The sequence below is a fragment of the Rhizoctonia solani genome, chromosome 4, assembly GCF_016906535.1.
Source record: "Rhizoctonia solani chromosome 4, complete sequence".
Taxonomy (NCBI): domain Eukaryota; kingdom Fungi; phylum Basidiomycota; class Agaricomycetes; order Cantharellales; family Ceratobasidiaceae; genus Rhizoctonia; species Rhizoctonia solani.
In genome coordinates, this window is record NC_057373.1 from 3,257,695 (window position 1) to 3,275,388 (window position 17,694).

At 49.3% G+C, this 17,694-nt stretch overlaps 3 protein-coding genes across 3 annotated transcripts; all 3 read left to right on the forward strand.

The window, feature by feature from the left end:
* Positions 1–1,666: 1,666 nt before the first annotated feature.
* Positions 1,667–4,447, forward strand: RhiXN_01103 (alphaherpesvirus glycoprotein E domain protein; the record flags this gene model as incomplete). Its single annotated transcript, XM_043320922.1, has 6 exons — positions 1,667–2,006; positions 2,060–2,243; positions 2,296–2,471; positions 2,526–2,728; positions 2,781–3,969; positions 4,026–4,447. 6 exons carry the CDS (start codon positions 1,667–1,669, stop codon positions 4,445–4,447), a joined length of 2,514 nt encoding a protein of 837 aa, XP_043179934.1.
* A 1,886-nt stretch (positions 4,448–6,333) lies between these two features.
* Positions 6,334–9,180, forward strand: RhiXN_01104 (Sel1 domain-containing protein; the record flags this gene model as incomplete). Its single annotated transcript, XM_043320923.1, has 4 exons — positions 6,334–8,742; positions 8,798–8,881; positions 8,937–9,062; positions 9,121–9,180. The coding sequence occupies 4 exons, from the start codon at positions 6,334–6,336 to the stop codon at positions 9,178–9,180; spliced, it is 2,679 nt and encodes an 892-aa protein (XP_043179935.1).
* Positions 9,181–10,795: 1,615 nt separating this feature from the next.
* On the forward strand, positions 10,796–12,613 carry RhiXN_01105 (uncharacterized protein; the record flags this gene model as incomplete). The annotated part of the gene is made up of 7 exons (XM_043320924.1): positions 10,796–10,861; positions 10,912–10,957; positions 11,015–11,152; positions 11,229–11,451; positions 11,498–11,603; positions 11,653–11,833; positions 11,958–12,613. The coding sequence occupies 7 exons, from the start codon at positions 10,796–10,798 to the stop codon at positions 12,611–12,613; spliced, it is 1,416 nt and encodes a 471-aa protein (XP_043179936.1).
* Positions 12,614–17,694: the final 5,081 nt, after the last annotated feature.

A 17,694-nucleotide genomic window follows, 5' to 3' on the forward strand; every position in this document is an offset into this window, starting at 1 on the left:
TTTGTTAGGATTGTCTACCTGGCGTTGGGCGTGGAGCCGGCATCATAATCATGTTTGGTTTGTTTTCTTATCTTTGCTTTAGGAAGTAAGCAGCAGAAGACGACATGTATGCATAATAATGTGTAGAAGACGTACGGGTCGAGTATTGTCAGAGAGAAGGGTCAGCTACACAGAATGGTTCCAAATTGTCTGGAACGGATTAACCCTGAATATCTATATCATTTCCACCAATCTTACTTATGTCCTTATACGGCTGCAGTCGTCACAACTCTTATGTCGCATTATTAATACAATTATAATGTTTTGCATGTTTCTGGCATTTCCTATGTCGTGTGAACCGCATGCTCTAAGAGAAACAATAGTAGGTAGGACCGATAGGATCAAGCGCTGCTTTCATAGCTGCGAGATCAATTTAGGTTACTATATTTGGCCGCAAAGATGAGTTTCTACAACAAAGCAAAGTACTAGAACATGGGATCAAGTACCAATAAAAATACACTGTATAACAAGCGACGCATGCGTTTGAGGGCGTAACCCGCTGCGTTAGGGTATGACTACGAATGTGTGCCTCTGGATTCAGAATTGAGACAAAATTACTACTGTTCGAGGTTTACGGCTCTCGACGGAGTAGACATGAGCATGTAATGTAGTTAGTCGCGTTTTACATTGTATCGGCGGTGGCCCGGGCCCCATGTGTACGCGGATAGGATCTTGCCTAGTAGATAACATGTCCTCCTATTTTCAATCTTGGAAAACTAAGATGCAGAACTGCTGTACCAATAATAGCCGGTTCTGCGATACGAATTTGCTGGTCATTAGTAGGGGCGGCGTGGTATCCACTTGAAGCTTTCAGTACTATTGAACGCAATAAATTCCCGGAATGATACCATAGGTCCAATTACATAAATCGAGGGAAAGGTGAGGCAGTCGAGAAGGTAGAAGTATGTTCAGTAACCCTGACATGGTAGAGACCCTGCATCATAGTGGACACTCGAGGTTTGACACCTTGATCCGCGCACAATTCGTAGCCTTTTGGGAGCGGACTAGTCCAATAGGGGTTGCTAAATTGAACACGATGACTCAGTACCCAATATACAAACAACCTTGGCCGGTCTACAGAATGCTTTCCGCATGACAGTGAAGTCAAGTGAGTCAAAATAAAGGGAAAACCTAAACCACCCAGGTCGGCCAGTGCTTGGGTAACAAGTATATGAAAAACATGTGTAAAATACGAGAACGAGAGATAGTCAAGTGTGCGTACCAAGTGCGTCAAATCTAGCCTTCTTGACAATATAGGTAGAGATAGGGTGGTACGGGTCTTGTTCAAGCAGGGAAGGTTTGATCGACGATGGGTCGAATTTGCTAACCACCAATCTCCAATTATTGGTTTTGAACATTGCCAGGCTCATCTTGGGTATCCAGGCAGTAGTGGTGGATCTACTCCGAGTACGCCGAATATTCTGAAACGGCGAGCACCTGTCCCTGAACAACTGCGCACTAGGTTAACTATAGAAAGTTAGTTTGTTGGTTTCTATCTTGATTTCTGATTTCCGACGTCAATGCCCGAGCGATGGAGACTAGTTTATGGGATATGTTGAGTGACTTGGGTTGACTTTCTCACCCATCATAGACCAACCTGAGTAGCCTGCGCATCCTGTTGTATAATATGAGTACAATAGTATTTTCAACATTGGATACTAGCACTGGCTGGTCCCTAACTGGTCGATCGACCTCGATTACGCCCATAAACCATACTGGTCACATATCTAACTCGATTACAACACTCTCGTCTTCGTCCATAGCTTTGACTAGCTTTGCCTCCCTCTCGTCTATCACAGATATCAGTTCAACCACTCCAACGGCTAAGCTCACGCCAGTGACACAGAGCCTCCCGGTATCAACGTCCAAGCCCGCTGCAACCCAATTTTCCACCGTGTTATCACAAACATCTGTTAACCAAAATTCACTATCCCAAACGCCGTCGATCCCATCCCCAGTCACTAGTGGTCAGTACTTCGGCCACCCGAAGTTGTGAATGCTTTGACAAATGCCCGCACAGTTGCAGGGGTGTCATCGGTCACAGCCTCATATCACGAGACCACGCTCTCGAACCAACAGTCCGAGACACCCGTCCATCAAAATACCAGGCCAACATCGACGGAAGAGCCCCACCCTGTTCCCACCACCTCACCGGAGACAGTGAAGCCTAGCGCTCATCGACTGTTCATTAGCCTGGGTGACTGGTATGAACTTTTCTATCAAATTTCTGTGCGCCCACTCACACTCTCGATTCAGTGCCGATTTCACTTCGCCAAGATTGCGCCTAGGAGGGGGAGAACTAAGTGACCTAGTTGCCGTTGACGCTGGAAGGTTCGAAGTAGAATTAAGGTCTGATCAGGACTCGAACTATTTCAGTCTTGATATTTCTTTAGATGACGGTGGGATCCGGTGTGGTACCAATGAGCAGCCTTGTGAGTGATCCTGGGTCTATTTCCTGTGTTAAATTCTTTCTTATCAGCCTTTAGCATGTACAGCTATATTTCTTGGCTATGGAGGGGCCTCTTATTTGGAAGCCAATGTGATAATCTCTCGCAAGGTCACGGCAATGTATCCGTTTAGCATCTGGTTGGAAGACGGGGTGGCATGGGACGGCCGTCTTACTGATTCTGCCGAGAAGAACTATCATTGCTGGGGATGGAGCGATGCTGAGTGCCCTAATGCTTTTAAGGTGAAGCGCCAATTTGCCCTCTATGGTGAGCGATGAGTGACCCAAGTTGCAGAATTCTGGCTCTAACAGCGTCTGGTGGACGCTCTCTTCAAACAATCCAACTGGAAGTGTGTATATTGACTTTTGTCCGCCCGATGGGCCTACATGGTCCAATGTCCCCCCGAACCCTAGTTCTGCTTCTCTCGGTTTATCTGGTCCAACCGGGAAAAGCACGTATATTGTACTACCGACTCAAACTACTATACCAGTCTCGACATTTATCAGGCCTATTGAAGTCACTAAACTCGGCGCTCCGGCTCCAGATGACGACTCATTCACTCGCGGCACCCGCACATTTTTTGTCGGAAAAGAAACGATTACCCATATATCCACGTTTATAACTCCTATAGCAGAGACCACGCGGGATGGAGAAACTGGGCTTATTATTGGCTCTACGACAACTGTACTGGAAACAAGTTTCCTTGGCATGCCTATGCCAACCAGAATATCGTCGGAAGCCAATACGAGCACTGCATATTTGCCCATTCAGACAATACGGTCTCCTTCCACCTCATTTTCTGCTCCTGAAGCCGCCTCGACATATAGCTACATCACAGATAGCCTTGGGCTTGTTATCTCTACTCTGACCTATGACCCAACGGTTCCCCCCGCACCCACTATTACATCAGCTCCCGGGGCACAGTATACCTTTACCTCATGGTCGACATGGATGACGATCAACGGATCGATCGCTCCAGCTATTGCTGGCGAGGTTGGGGTGGTGTCCACAGTCTCGGAGACGTATCTGTTCGAGTCTGGGTCTATTATCCCTGTCTCAGAGCTGAGCACTCGAAGTACGAAATCCGCGCAAACAGGCACACCATCTCCCACCGGGTTTGCCAAAACCAACGGCAATTCAAGCGGCCAAAGCCAAGGCGGGAAGATTGCAGGCGCAGTAGTCGGTACGCTTATGGGACTGGTGCTAGGGAGCTTGCTGCTGTGGTATATCTGCCACCGCCGACAACGGAGACGAAGACGAGACAGCTTTGCGCGAGGTGATCCTTCATGGCTTGTACCCAGGCATGAAGTCGGGTCGGGTAGCAGTTCAAGGCTGAGGGTGGATCTGAACGAGGAGCCAAGGATGAGTAGGTCGTATATCGAGCCATGGGTGCCACCAAGGGCTATGGTCCAGTCATCAAGAAAGGGAGACCGGCCAGAGATGGAGCATGTGCCTAGAGTATATGGCGTTAGTAAAATGGCTGGTGCGTCGCCTACGAGTTTATTTATTTGCAAGTACCGACTAACGCTAGTGGGATAGCCACGAGCAGAGAGACCGAGTCATCAAGCAATGAAAGCGGACCAACGGAGTCTAATCACAGTCTGATAATCCCATACCAAGTCCCCGTAACCACCACTGCGCAAACCAGCAGATCGACATCTAAAAATGAGCCAAGGCACCGGCCAGATGTGATGGCATCTCACCAACCAGTCCCGACGAGCCACCTGAACTCATCATCTGCCAACCCATCCTTGTCATTGCTCCCGACCCCCTCTCTAAACGAGTCCCCTGGCCTGCTTACGTTGATAACCCCACCTATTCGAACTGTATTGTTACCGACTCAGGCAGACCCTCCAACTCAAGCAGGGCCATCTCGCAGACGACACGGAAGGGACGAGGAGCAGGGTGGGCATGATGCTATCCCTCCACTGTATAACGAGGCATGGAAAACCGCACGATAGCTGAGTGATGCTGGATTGATATCTTCTGCGGCATTGTACTTCATTCACATCTACGCTCGATAATTTACGAGCATCTACCTTGCTATCTATCTTTCTATATACTTTTTACCAGACAAGTTCTTAGCTGTAAATATTATAATTGGTGTTATCAACAGGATGATGATGGCGTTCGGGACTGATTTGATAGGTGTTGTACTGCTGGGTGTGAGCGATAGTTGCGACTTAACTTATCACTCTTTTATGCACTCCAAGCTCGATTCTACTGCCGTGCTATCCTCTCATCTATAGTTATTATGTTCCTCTATTTTGCGGTCTCAAAGTTGACGTTTGAGTTTGGAAGTTTGTTGGTATTAGTTGGTAGAGCGCACTAATGTTTAACAAAGCACGTGCAGAGCAATCTTGCGATAAAGTTAATCCACTTCTTTTACACGCGTATCTACTAATACAACCCAATATAGAGCATATTCGAGACCCCAGAATTTGCGAACCTAGATCTTCTCTCTTTCTTGATCCTCTCATAGAGCCCCACTTTTAAGCATTCCAGCTATTCCACCTCTGACCCAACTATTGGTCTGTTGTCTGCTCTGATTTTATGATGGCTGGTTTCTTTCGGCTCGTTTTTTTACTGATTTTCCGGAAGCTAAGTTATGAGTATAGCTTCATCTTCGGTCCACGAATGGTAAAAAAAAAAGCTGGATGTCCGAAATCCCCCGTCGTACAGCTTTGCTCTGCTGCGCCTGACACTCCTTTTAGCACTAAGAGCTCTTCTGAGTCTGAATAGACTGTAAGTAATAGATCGAGTATTATTACATATTGTTCTTTGCGAGGTGTTTTAAATACTATGAATGATCATATATGCGCGGTTCCCAGAAAGTATGTGGGTCAGCGTTTTGCGTCTGGAACAAACAGAGGGTCACACGAAACAAAGTTCGCTACAACAACCGATTACAACACCGTGTAACTAATTTACATTTATCAACTACCTTATAACACAGGCATTATCGACCAGGTCGAAGTGGAACGTAGGGGACTCATAATGTTTTCCATCGCCCTCTATAGCTCATGGACCCCATTGGGAGGTATCTCATTCAACTCCCTCTACCCAATTACACTTCCCAAAAGTTGACGCTTTGCATAGCTCAGATTATAGAGCTCTTTTATATGCTTTTGAACCAAATATAACATGCTATATGCACCCTAAACTTGATGCCAAGCTCATCTCTGGTCCCCCAGTGTCTGTCCCAATTCGTTCAATGTTTCAACTTTTTAGACAGTTCTAGGTAGTATGTTCGGAATTTCACAAGTATAGAAGCGTTCAGTTTTGTGCATAAGCTCGCCTTACATGCGCGCATCGAGATAATACATACGTTTGAGAACTTTGTTATACCACAACTTTCCACCCTACCATTGTATATATATTGCGCAAAGTTATGAGGGTAGGCTTGATGCAGTTGCGTATTTGAGATAAAATATTAGAATACGGGCGGTCAATATAACTTTCCCTTGACAGGACGTGCACAAACTCAATGAGGGGCCTTGCGGGTATTATCTCACCTCCGCCCGTATATTTATATGAGTTGACCCAAAAACAGCTTCCAAATCACGTGCCAAGGGTCCATTATTCTGTTGCTGCCTGGACCCTGACTGGGGATCGAGCAAGTAAGTCCGCACCGGGTCGTCGAGCACGAGCTTTGTTCTTTTTTCCGTTGCTGTCTGGGGGTGAGTCTCGCAGCGGAGGCAGTAATTATATGCGCTAACCAGCAAGACTACAGTTGCCCCAGTTAATTGTTTATTTCTTTTTCGTACAGGAACCGGACGGAGTCTGACAAGTCCCTTTCCTTTTGCCCGAACCTGGATCCTTTAATCGACCTTTTCCGTTTTCGAACATGGCAGGACCTAGACGCTCTCCTTTTGACCAAGCGGATGACGGCCACCAGGTCTATTCACCCCTTACAAACCTAGTACGCAGGGCCTCTAACCGCCAACAACACTCTGGAGGTATTCCAACTCTACGCTCGCTTGCCAACTCCAGCTCGACCGGCACATACAATATGGACCACCGACCGCCTAACATGCGCTCTATTTCAGACGAACCCCGGAAGAGATATGTGCCTCCCAGCTTGGTCTTGAATGACTCGTCGTATGAAGTCCCCATGACCGGTCATCGACGAGCACAACCTTCTTCTCCACTGCTACACACCCGTTTTCGAGCTAGCGTGGCCACGTCTATCGACTCTTCTTCGGACTTGGATTCTCAGCATCGCGACTCACAAGACTTACAGTACCATCACCAGCCTCACTCTTCTGGATCGGACTATACACCCAGCCCCACTGCTCACCGTCCGTTTCAGTATATTATTGACGACACTCATGCGGGAGACAGTCCTACCAGCCAATACTCTGTTCCTCCGAGTCCCAATCTTTCGAAAGGCTCAAGGAGCCCCTCCAGCCCATTGGCCGGTTCCTACATAGCACCTTCCAGTCCGAACACGGGTCCAAGCAGCCCAAGTTTTCAATTTGACGCCCGAACTAGCGTGGCGCCGTCAGACATAACATCCACACCCCCCTTCCAATACGATCCTCGCTCTTCCTCGATTTCAGACCCTCGTGCCTCCTCGCTCACGGACACCGTCCCATTCCATTACGATCTTCAGCCCGGCAACACCTCCCTCTCATCCAACGATGCGCTTTCCCATAATATGATGAGAGCATCCACTCGCTCTTCGACCGCGTATAACCCGCGTGGAACCTGGAGAAGCAGTGCTGCTCCAGAACCTGATCCATTTTCGTTCAGGGACTATGAAGCCCCAAGGGTCGAACCGCCTATTGTCGTTGTTCATTCTCCAATGAGCACGATTCAGGATTTGGGTGATGAGGACGTCGATGGAGATTTCTACTTGGGTGATCGTACTGCTGGGTCCAATACGAGCAACCACCGCTCAAATTCTCGGGACTCCACCAACACGGCGACTGTGGATGAAGATGTGGGGAAAACATCTTACCATGATGCGTACGAGTATGTGTATGGGGCTATTGAGGCTGAAGACGAAGATGATGCCGCAACGGAGACTGGACACCAGCTACCTTACATGACCCAAGGATCTTCTGTAGCGTACTCTCAGCAACGAGGAGGCTATACCTCACAAGAACCAAATAGGGGCTCCCTCGCTCAATCCGAAGGGCCCGATCGTTTCTCGGTATCTGAGTATACCGATTCAGGAAGCTTCTTTACCCCCGAGCCTGCACCTGTAGCGAACTCGAACTCGAACTCGAACTCGAACGCGGCAGGAAGAGCTGCGAGTGTTGCTGCAACCGGACCACGGTATAATTATTCGAGGCCGATGAGAGCTGGTGGAGGAAGCATTAGTGGAACTGGAGGTATCCAACCTCAGCCTTTGCAACCAGGAGCTACACAACCCAATTTGGCACTGAACACAAGCGTATCTGGCTCAAGTGGCCAAACGAGCCCCGTTGCCGGACCTCCTAATGGAAGGACACCCATGCGGAAGGGAACTGGACCATTGATTTTCCAGGATAACAGTCCTGTGGAGGAGAGGGTAGAATATCCGTACCAGTACAGCCCGGTACCCCCAAGCGCTACGACCGAAGGCTATCATTCGCAGCACAGTGCTTCACCACATCAGACTCGGCATGCCTCCGCTTCACCAAGATCTCAGCCACGAAACGTGTCGCCAAGTTCTGGGCCTCAGAGAGGAGGCCCCTCACCACAAGCGTCATCACCCAGCTCTCAGGAATATACCATGTCGCCCAGCTCCCAGCAGACCATGATACCACATTCCCAAGGGTCCCCACAACCTCCATCTCCAAATGGCCCCACACCTTCGCTATATTCACAATACTCGTTCTATTCTCTCCCCAATTCGACGCCTCCTGGGTCCCCTCATTCAGGAATCGATGAACAGTCCCGACAAGTGAAGCCAAAATCGTCCGGTAGCCTACTTAACCCGGCTAATCAGGCTCAATCTCAACAATCAACCTCTCGCTCGGGTTCACCAAATAAGCCACCACCATCGGCAGCTCAGCAGGCTTTACAACTGGGTATCACTGCACACGAGCAAAACAATCTTCGCGAATCTGCACGATACTTTGAGCGTAGCGCGACTGTCGAGGGAGGATGCGGAGTTGGTATGCTCATGTGGGGACTAAGTCTTCGGCATGGGTGGGGCTGCAAGAAGGACGAGCGAAACGGGTTCAAGTGGTTGAGAAAGGCGGCCGAGGCAGCTGTTGCCGATCTGGAGGGTGCAAGGAGCGGAGATGAGGCTAAAGCCGTCAAGGTCAGTATGGCTTTTATGGATGAGCAAAACCAATAGGCTAACTGGAGTTATCTAGAACGAGCTCGTCCTCGCGATCTATGAAGTCGGACAGTGCTTTTTCCATGGATGGGGAGTGGGGCAAGATAAAGTCATGGCTGTCGTATGTCATAACCCTTGCTCTAGTTTTCAAATACTTACGATCCCTCCGCGAACAGAGCTATTTCCAAGTTGCTGCTCGTCTCGGAGATTGTGACGCCCAGCAAGAATTGGCATTTTGCTATCTCAACGGAAAAGGGTGCAAGAAGGATATGAGACAGGCTGCGAGGTGGTATCGCGCTGCTGTAAGTTCGAGGGCCTGTATATGCGTGTGTAATAGTTTCTCATTCGTGTGATTTCTAGGCTGCACAAGGTGCAAGCACAGTCGGACTTGCATGGATTTATAAGCCCAAGTACGCGTGATTCTCGATTTGGTTTGAGAGCACGCTTGGCTTGGATCGGCTATTACCTTTGTCTTGGACACTATTTTCGTTTTAGGGCACTTCCAGTTTTGCGGATTATGGATTAATTCATTTTGTTTCAGTTCCAGTTCATCTCTATTTTCTTGCTCCTATTGTTCACTTTGCTTACTTGTCCAACTACCCTTGGGGTTGATTTGTCTTGGACCACTATCTCACCTCTTATTGTTACCACTTTCGTTCCTCTATTTTCTGCTGGGCGGACTTTTTATATACTACACGTCGCGTGTTACAGTCACTCGTTTAGTCATTTTGTTTCCTCTCTACTCGTCGCATATCTGGCAATTACATTCAGTAACATGTACATCGAACTTAGCGTCCTCACTTAAAATGCATTTCATACTATTCGTTCGCACCAAGTCCCCTGTTTCATGCGTGACTGGTAGAAGCGGTACAGCAACCCCCTGCTCTCCCTTTGCGATCGCTAACATTGCTACTCTGGCCAGTTGATATGCTCGCTTACAGCTTAGGTGGAGCCGGGGCAGATCCACAACCCGTAATATTCCCGTGCCTGGGTCAAGGTCTATGTGGATTGTTACGCATAGTCCGGAGCCCCGGTTACGGTCCCGGACTGTGGAGGTCATATACGAGAATATTAAATCTCAGCATTATGGAAGGTTAGCATCTCCCGATATCGATGCAACGTGCCGGCGCGCATCTGTATCCCATAAGAAAAAAGATTTTCCCAGTTTAAATTTCCTGCTTCACTTCTATGCGAAATGAAAGGAAGCAAGGGGAACGGAGAGCGTGACCAAGGGGAATCGGGCCGTTGAACCATGCATATTGCCACGAAGGTTAAGCGAAGTCCAAAAGCAGGATCAACGCTGAAAGTCGTCATATATGCACAGTCGGTAAACGTGTCCGACCTCCTGTCTCTAGATCATTTTTCAACGATGGATGCGTGAATAGGATCGGCATTGTCATGCGGGGCCAATCGTTGAAATGCGTGGGCACGCGACGACGACAAGACAATGGAAAGAGTAATCGAATCTGCGCCGATTCGTTTGCGTCGAGTCGCAGCGTCCTTGGCTCGATCCGACTCTAAGCGAGGCGTGACTTTGAAATATTCGGCCATGAAATATGTACTCCGAGGAGATATGTGAGATGTATATTGATAAGACAAGCCTTCTTGCGATCCGTTCTTGTCCGTTGCTCTCTGTTAAATTTAGTTTAATCATATTTCATAAAATCGACTGGATCAACGGATGGTCCGACACGTGAGCGTTTGAAATATCTTTATCGAGAAAAGCCCCCCCCACACGTCACGTGACTGTGACTAGTGGCGCTGTGGAGCACCACTGGTTCTACAGCCTACCGGCTAAAGTGGGGCGGTACGAGCGAAAGCAGCCGATCCGCACGACGATCGGAGTTCGGTGAATCTTGTATCGGCACGGGGAAAGTGCAAACGTAATTGGCGAGGGCGAAACGAGCCCGTGCTAACCACAACCGTACAGGTAAGTTGTGACGCCAATGGAGTAAAGACTTGTTTGAATGGCATCGTCCCTGACTAATCATTTTAGGTACTTGATTAACGGCGACCATAACCTGAGATTGCCTCCATGCCATTTGAGTCTATGCCTGACGCGCCACTGCTCTGCCCATCCGACAAGGCTCGTCTCGTGATTGTATGTCGCGCGAATGTCGAACAGAGATTGTAGGTTGATTAGGTGTCTAGGCCTTCGTCATTGCGAAGCACGTGCCGAATGGCCTTACTCCTATAGGTAGGTTCCTTTATCATCGATTACAGGCCATTTACTTACATTCAATGGATCAACAAGAGTATGTGAGGCGGCTTCGAAACGCATTTCCTGTATCATCGAGTAACGATGGTATTGCAAGCCCGTGGATTGAGCAAATCGAGCTTCTTCAACAAGAGTTGAAGTTTGCTCGGGCAAGCGAAGCCCATGCGAAGCTTGGTGAGAACTTGTCTCGGGCACAAATGTCCTCGAAATATGTCACATATATTTATCGTAAAGCTCCCGGTTGCTCCAGAGCTTGCATCCTATCAGATCCAGCATCCCCCTTCCTCGGCGCCAGGGATAGATGTTGATCTTCCAGTGGGCGAGGCCATAACCAAACGTTCTGCCCCAGACTCTCCATCATCTGGGTCCAAAAAGAACCCCAAAAGGAAGAGAAAGCAAGCCGATACCCGTTCCACGAATTCTTCATCAAAACTTTCTTCCGCTGAACTTGAGCTTGCGTTAGAACAAATACAGTCCGGCAAGTTATCGTTCTACGGCATGCCAAGGCGCTAACCCGAGACCGTGTATTACCTTAGTCTTTGATCCCGGGGCGCACATACAAAGTATAGGTCTAGTTGCGACCCTGCTACGTCTCAAAACTCAAACTCAATCCGCCCAACTCTTTGTGAGCAAGGATAAGCATATCTACACAGTAAATTAACTTCTGTCTAAAGGAGGATCCAGGAACAATATCGCACATACATAATCTCGTCAAACGCTGTTTGACAGATGTTGGCGCTCATATTCGCCATGTATGCACCAATCCGATAGACGAACGTTCGTTTGATGGCTTGAACGCCCTGCAAACAATTCTTCCACCACTCCTAATTGCCACCACTCACATATCCCGCCCAGGTAAGTACCCCCGATCTTATCTTGTACGTTCCAGGCTCCATAGTCTAATTAAACTAAATGCCATTAATGCATCCCTTCCTCCTTGCGCCGCACCCAAACACATACCGAACAACTCCGACGATAGGCCCAGACCTTTCGCACGCCCTGGTCACACTCGTTCTTCCCATTATCCATGCTTTTCATCCTATTTCGTTGGCATTGGTTTATCCTGCCATGCGAGCGACCGTGCCCAGCCGGACTCGGCGGGGCAAGCCTAAAACAGGTGCACGCGCCGTACGAGAGTCCGAGGAGATGTCTGCAGCATATCTAGCCGACGTTCGACCGGGGCTATCGGCCATTCTGTCTATGGTGGCGCGGGCAGGAATCGGGAATGGCATGATGTATGCGGTCTTACCGGTCGCATGCAAGGCAATTCGTGACCTCTGTGCAACAGTCACGCAACCCCGAGACTCTGACCGACGAACGATCCGTACAGGTGCCTGGGCGGTGCGAGATTCCGTATGGTACTTGTGCAGTGCTTGCCACACTGTATTGGAAGGCATACGACTTACCAACCAAGATGCAGAGCTATTGGGTAGTTGTGCGGATCTAGTCGTCGAGGCACTACGATTGGGTGTATGCACTGAGACGCGCGTTCTTGATAAGGCGCAGCTCGGAGCCCAAGAGGCGCGTCCGAGTCAACCTCTACCAATTGCTTCGCGAACGCACATGAATGATGCGGTGCGAGATATGCTATGCGCGCTCCTCGAACGGATCATGCTCGGGTTTCCAAGTTCCTGATTTATGAAGCTTTTGTTGATGCCATGCGAGAAGTTCGCTTGTTGTTTGGTGTATGTGTTATTTATTCCATATATTACCTGTGTCTTATTATAAATAAGAATGTAATTTACCTTTATCCTTCTTTGGGTCCTGTTCGAATAATACATGCCATCTTATGCGCCAATGGCACAGGAGCAGTAAGCGAGTGCTGTGCAAGGGTGTCCTGAGTTCCCAACTCGACGACGAGATCCCTGGATAAACCAATCGGGAATCATAGCTATGATTTCACCGTCGATTACCCAATAAGCTAGACGTTCTTGAAGCAATGTCACCTCATGTCACCGTATGTACGTACGAACAAATAGCAAGCCATCTCTCCGTGATTGACACCGAGAGGTTTTGATTTAGTCTCGAATATTTATGATTTTATTGTTGAATATATTTACATTGACCGCGCCACGAAGGATTGTCAGGTAAAGAAGGTTATATTTTACGACTAATAATCAACACGCGCGCTCCTATGGCTTAGTCTATCAGGTTTCAGTTTAGGCGATCCAGGAAGGAGTATCCAAAGCAAGCTCACGCGAAGGTTTAACAGAGAGCACCCCAGACGCTAGGGACGGGCCGGGGGCGTCAAACCATCACCACCGCCCATGAACTTTGTCCGGGCGTAAAGTGCCCCCTTTCATTAGTGTGCAATAAACATTGCATGCCAGCGCACGTCCAACAGCCTACAGCCCTGGGCGTCGGTAATACTCCACTCTGGCAATCATACACGGCTATCATGAGTGAGCCAAGTGCTCAGGGTCAGGACCTATTTTGACTATAGCCCCAATAGGCGTGACAAGGATCGCCATAACTCGACTACCTCGTAGGGTGTATCCCTTTAAACTCTCCCATGCATTCTGTCGGCAACGGGAGTCTGGCGCCGACCGGCGGCAGGAAGGACGACGGCCGCTCAAATTGTCAGCCGGCTAGATAAAGACATCAACGCACGATTATCTATCCCTTCAGCCTTGGCGGACAGGTAGATGCGGCAAGACAGGAGGGTATCATACGGGTGTGTCTTAGTGTGAGAACTCCATTAGGAATTATATCCAGGAACACGCGAAATGACCACACAACCGAGTTGATCACGGGTGACCAAGTATAGACGCAAGTTCATCGGGCAGGTAATATCGACAAGATATATATTTTTGATCCTAGTCGCTACGATACCTGTCCTCCCGGCAAACTAAGCGGCAGGCTTAGGTTATCAAGCTATATTGCCGACCGGGGCGCCCAGACAAAAGCGAAAGCTGGAGCCCTATGCCCGGGCAGAGACAACGGAGAATAGAGCACAAGGGGAGTAGAGTTGAGTTATTGACCAGAGAGCTGCGACAATCTCAACACGTTGTCCACTGCACGGTCGTCGACCAACACGTTTTGTAAACGAATTTAGGTCGACTGGACAGAGGAGCCGCCGCTAGCGGTCCGAGCATGGGCGCGTGCGGGTGGAGGTGACTCGAGATTCACCTAGGATGACCATATATGGGTTCCTGAGGCACCGGACGGGGCAGATAATACGTAGAGATGGTGTCAATGGCCGAGTATACGCCACTTCTCCAACACGAGGCTGCACATCTATAACGTGCATCCCCCTGGTAAACTTTGAGATCCAAGCAGGTAGGAGTTGTTTCTGAAGCATTAAACTGCAGATAGGGGCCCGGTGGCCAAGTCTCCCATATATGGGTGTAACGCTTGGTTACATGTATTTCTCCGAGCCAAGTGCCATGCTCTTTTTTTTTTTTTTGTTAAGAAAAAGAAAATTTAAATTTTTCATTGTCTTCTTTTCTTTCTTCTTGTTCTTCTGTTGCGCGCGCCCTCCAGGTTCTGAGCGTGTTCATATTTCTCATGCTTGGGTTGTCCAGAGCGGGCCGGGAGCGGAGCGGTAGAATCAACATCTATATATGTGTGACAGATGGGAGAGGGAAGTTGAGGAAGGTGTTGAATATCTTACAAGTTTGCTTATGCGTGACTGATGACTGATGGCGCGACTCGCCCTGGTTTGAAAATGCGAGTGACAGATGGGATAGACTGGAACAGATGTTTCGAAACACACACAGCAACAGTCGATCCGAAATGAGACCTAGACCGAACAAGCCACAGTGGCCGCCCCAGGTGCCACAAGTGGGTGTCGCGCCTACCTGTTCCGGGTCGATCTCCCTTTCATATTTCTTCACTCTCTTTTCGCCTATTATCACTATCATTACTATTGTTTTTATTGTGCAGCGCGAACTCTGAGGGAAAGAAACGGGTTGACAAAAGGAACCAGTGGGTCCGTTGTCGAGCGGGGCGGTGGAGCCTTCCTCGTATGGCCAATCAACCTCGATTAAGCCAAGTTTGCATCGCACTTTGAAAAGCCAACGTGAATGACCAAATGTATACCAGCACGGAGTCCGTTAGTGCCGAGATAGGCAAAAGAAGAGGGAAAGCGAGTCGGGTTGGCCGTATATCCAATACCGGGCGCAGTCTGCGACTTTGTCCGGACATGACTTTGACAGCTTTTATAGAATAGCTCCAAAATGGCCGATTATTCGTATCCCATACGTGAATATATTACGATTTAGTCCAATGCCGCTTGTTTACCTTTCCGGCCGGCCGAGATGTGTTGAATTCAGTTCGCCCGAGATGATTGACAGATGAGCTCAAGCCGGGACTACGTAGATAAGGATCAACGGGCACATACACGCTCATGTATATTTTAAAAAAAACGTAGCTTTTTCTACTCGCTAGAGAGATAACATCAAACAAACGTGGACGGCAATACGGCTTTACATTCGATCAACTTTCTCGTCCGGCGGTCCTTGCGTTACCCAATAACCCAGTCACACACGTACACGCTGTATAACATAACACGTATTCCAATCAAAAACACATTAATTAAAGAATCATAAATAGGTCCCGTTTGGCACGTGGACGAGCTGTGATGGGAGATATAAATGGGCCAAACTGGCCGGTCAGAGACGGGCTTCCCGTGTAACAACGTGCAAATGACCTTCTATATGTGTAGCATACGGTGCATGTGCATGCGCACGGGTCGAAGGGATGAAGATGGAGGGGGAGGGGGCGATGTAACATGTGCGATTGCGTCGTCGTCGTAGGTCCGGCCGCATACACCTCGTGTCGTTAACGGGTTGAAAAAAATTTTGGGAGCTCTCTTAGGGGTTGAAGAGATCTGCAAAGAAGGAGGGGGGGGGATGAATGGGTGCATGTATGCGGATATGGATGCGATTATTATCTAGGTTCATCGTCGAGCTGAGATGGTGTGGGGCAGAGACCTAGGAGGGGGCATACCAAGGGGAACGAACCACTACTGGCATGTGACCTCGCCCGGTCCCTATGTCGGGATCCCGGATCCGGGCCCGCCCCCCCCCTCCCGTGCCCCGACGTCTTCCGAGAAGGCTATACCTAAAGTGCCTGACACGTCGATGTGATTTTGGACTCTAGGTGGGGGGTGGGGTGGTCAATCGAAGCTCTGGTTGTCGAGTCGCGTGGACGGGGAATCGTCGCTACGCCGCGGATAAATTCTGAGCATTTACCATCACGATCAAATCAAGGGGCAGACCAGACACGAATATTAGAACTTTTTTTTTTACATGTGTGCAAAGGTAGAACTCTGGAAGGATGCCGGGAGAAGAAAGAACTTGGCCAACTAGAAAAATAATGGGGAATGTTTACTTGGCTACGAGCGGTATGGACTCGTCCGTCATGATCATCCATCACCCAGAGGCAGGGAGCGCTCGAGTTTCCTTTCTTGGCGGAATGGAACGCATTGCAAATTCATTTCACGGGTGGCTGAACTGTTAGGTCGTTCTCAAACACGCCGACGAGGACACTAAAGGGGGGGGGGGAAGACCACCAAGACGACGAGCGACTGTCGACCAATGATTTGCAAGCTGGTTGTAATTGATGTGTGTCCCAAGACGCGACACGCTCCGCGCGGCATGTGATTTTCATTTCGCGAGTGGGTGGTGCCACCCAAGCGGACTAATTGACTAGCGGACGGGTTGTGGTGGCTGTGGCTTCAACACCTATGCGAATTCCGCATGGCACATGTGGGATGTGGATGACATGTCGGCTCAGGCTTATCGCCATAACCGGTCGCCAAACCACGCACGACCTGTCGCGAAACGTCGCGCCGCATGGGTTAAATTAGGCAACTCGCTAAAAGTGCAACGCCGTGTCAAGTGTATCGTGTGACAAGTTGGAACCATTATACTCCACATGGAGTAAGGGAGGGGGGGTTCAACATATGAGCTGAGATTATATTAGAACCAACGGAACGAGCGAATGGGCTTCGAACAAGTAGTAGGAGCGGTCGATCGTCCATGACTTCGAATGGTTCTCTCTAAAGGCTATTGGAGCGGGGCAAGACTGACGGATTTAGCGAATGGACCGAGTTTTGAGCGAGGTATGATTTACGCCGTTGGCGATCATCTGGCGAATACGAACAGAGTGCCTAAAGAGGGCGGTATATGCTTAAACCGCAAGTGAAACACGGAGACTGGGTCCCTGTGACTAAAGACTAAATGGCTCGCTGAGGCGGGCGGGGCCCAGTGGTACCCCGAAAGTGTCATGCGAGTCTGGATTCACGAGCCACGGCGAATTTTAGGCAATCGGGGGGCTGTTTTCTCGTAATTGGACTAAGAAATTGTATAATGTACATTATGTTTTTAGTGCTACGCGGGGACAGCATGGGACGGCAGGGAATATGTGCGGGGACAGGCCGGTTCACGTGGAAAGCTCCCCGCCGCTTGTGCAGCCGGGCCGGAGGCAATGGAAGAGTGGATTACCGGAAAATAAAAACGAAATTGACCCTGGATTGCCAGCGACTCATGGACTCATGGAGTGTGTGTGCGCCACGGCAGGGAACAGGGATACCGGCAACTCAGGACGACGGCAGACTCGGAGTGAGCAAGGCTGTCGAGAGCACAAGGGTGAGAGCGCAAGGGAACGAGTGTGTGACGGGTACCGTTACGGTGGGTGGAGTGGTGACGGATCCGCGGGTGGGAAAGAAGCGGGCGATTGGAGATTGGGTGTTGCTTCGTAGCGGCGTTGGG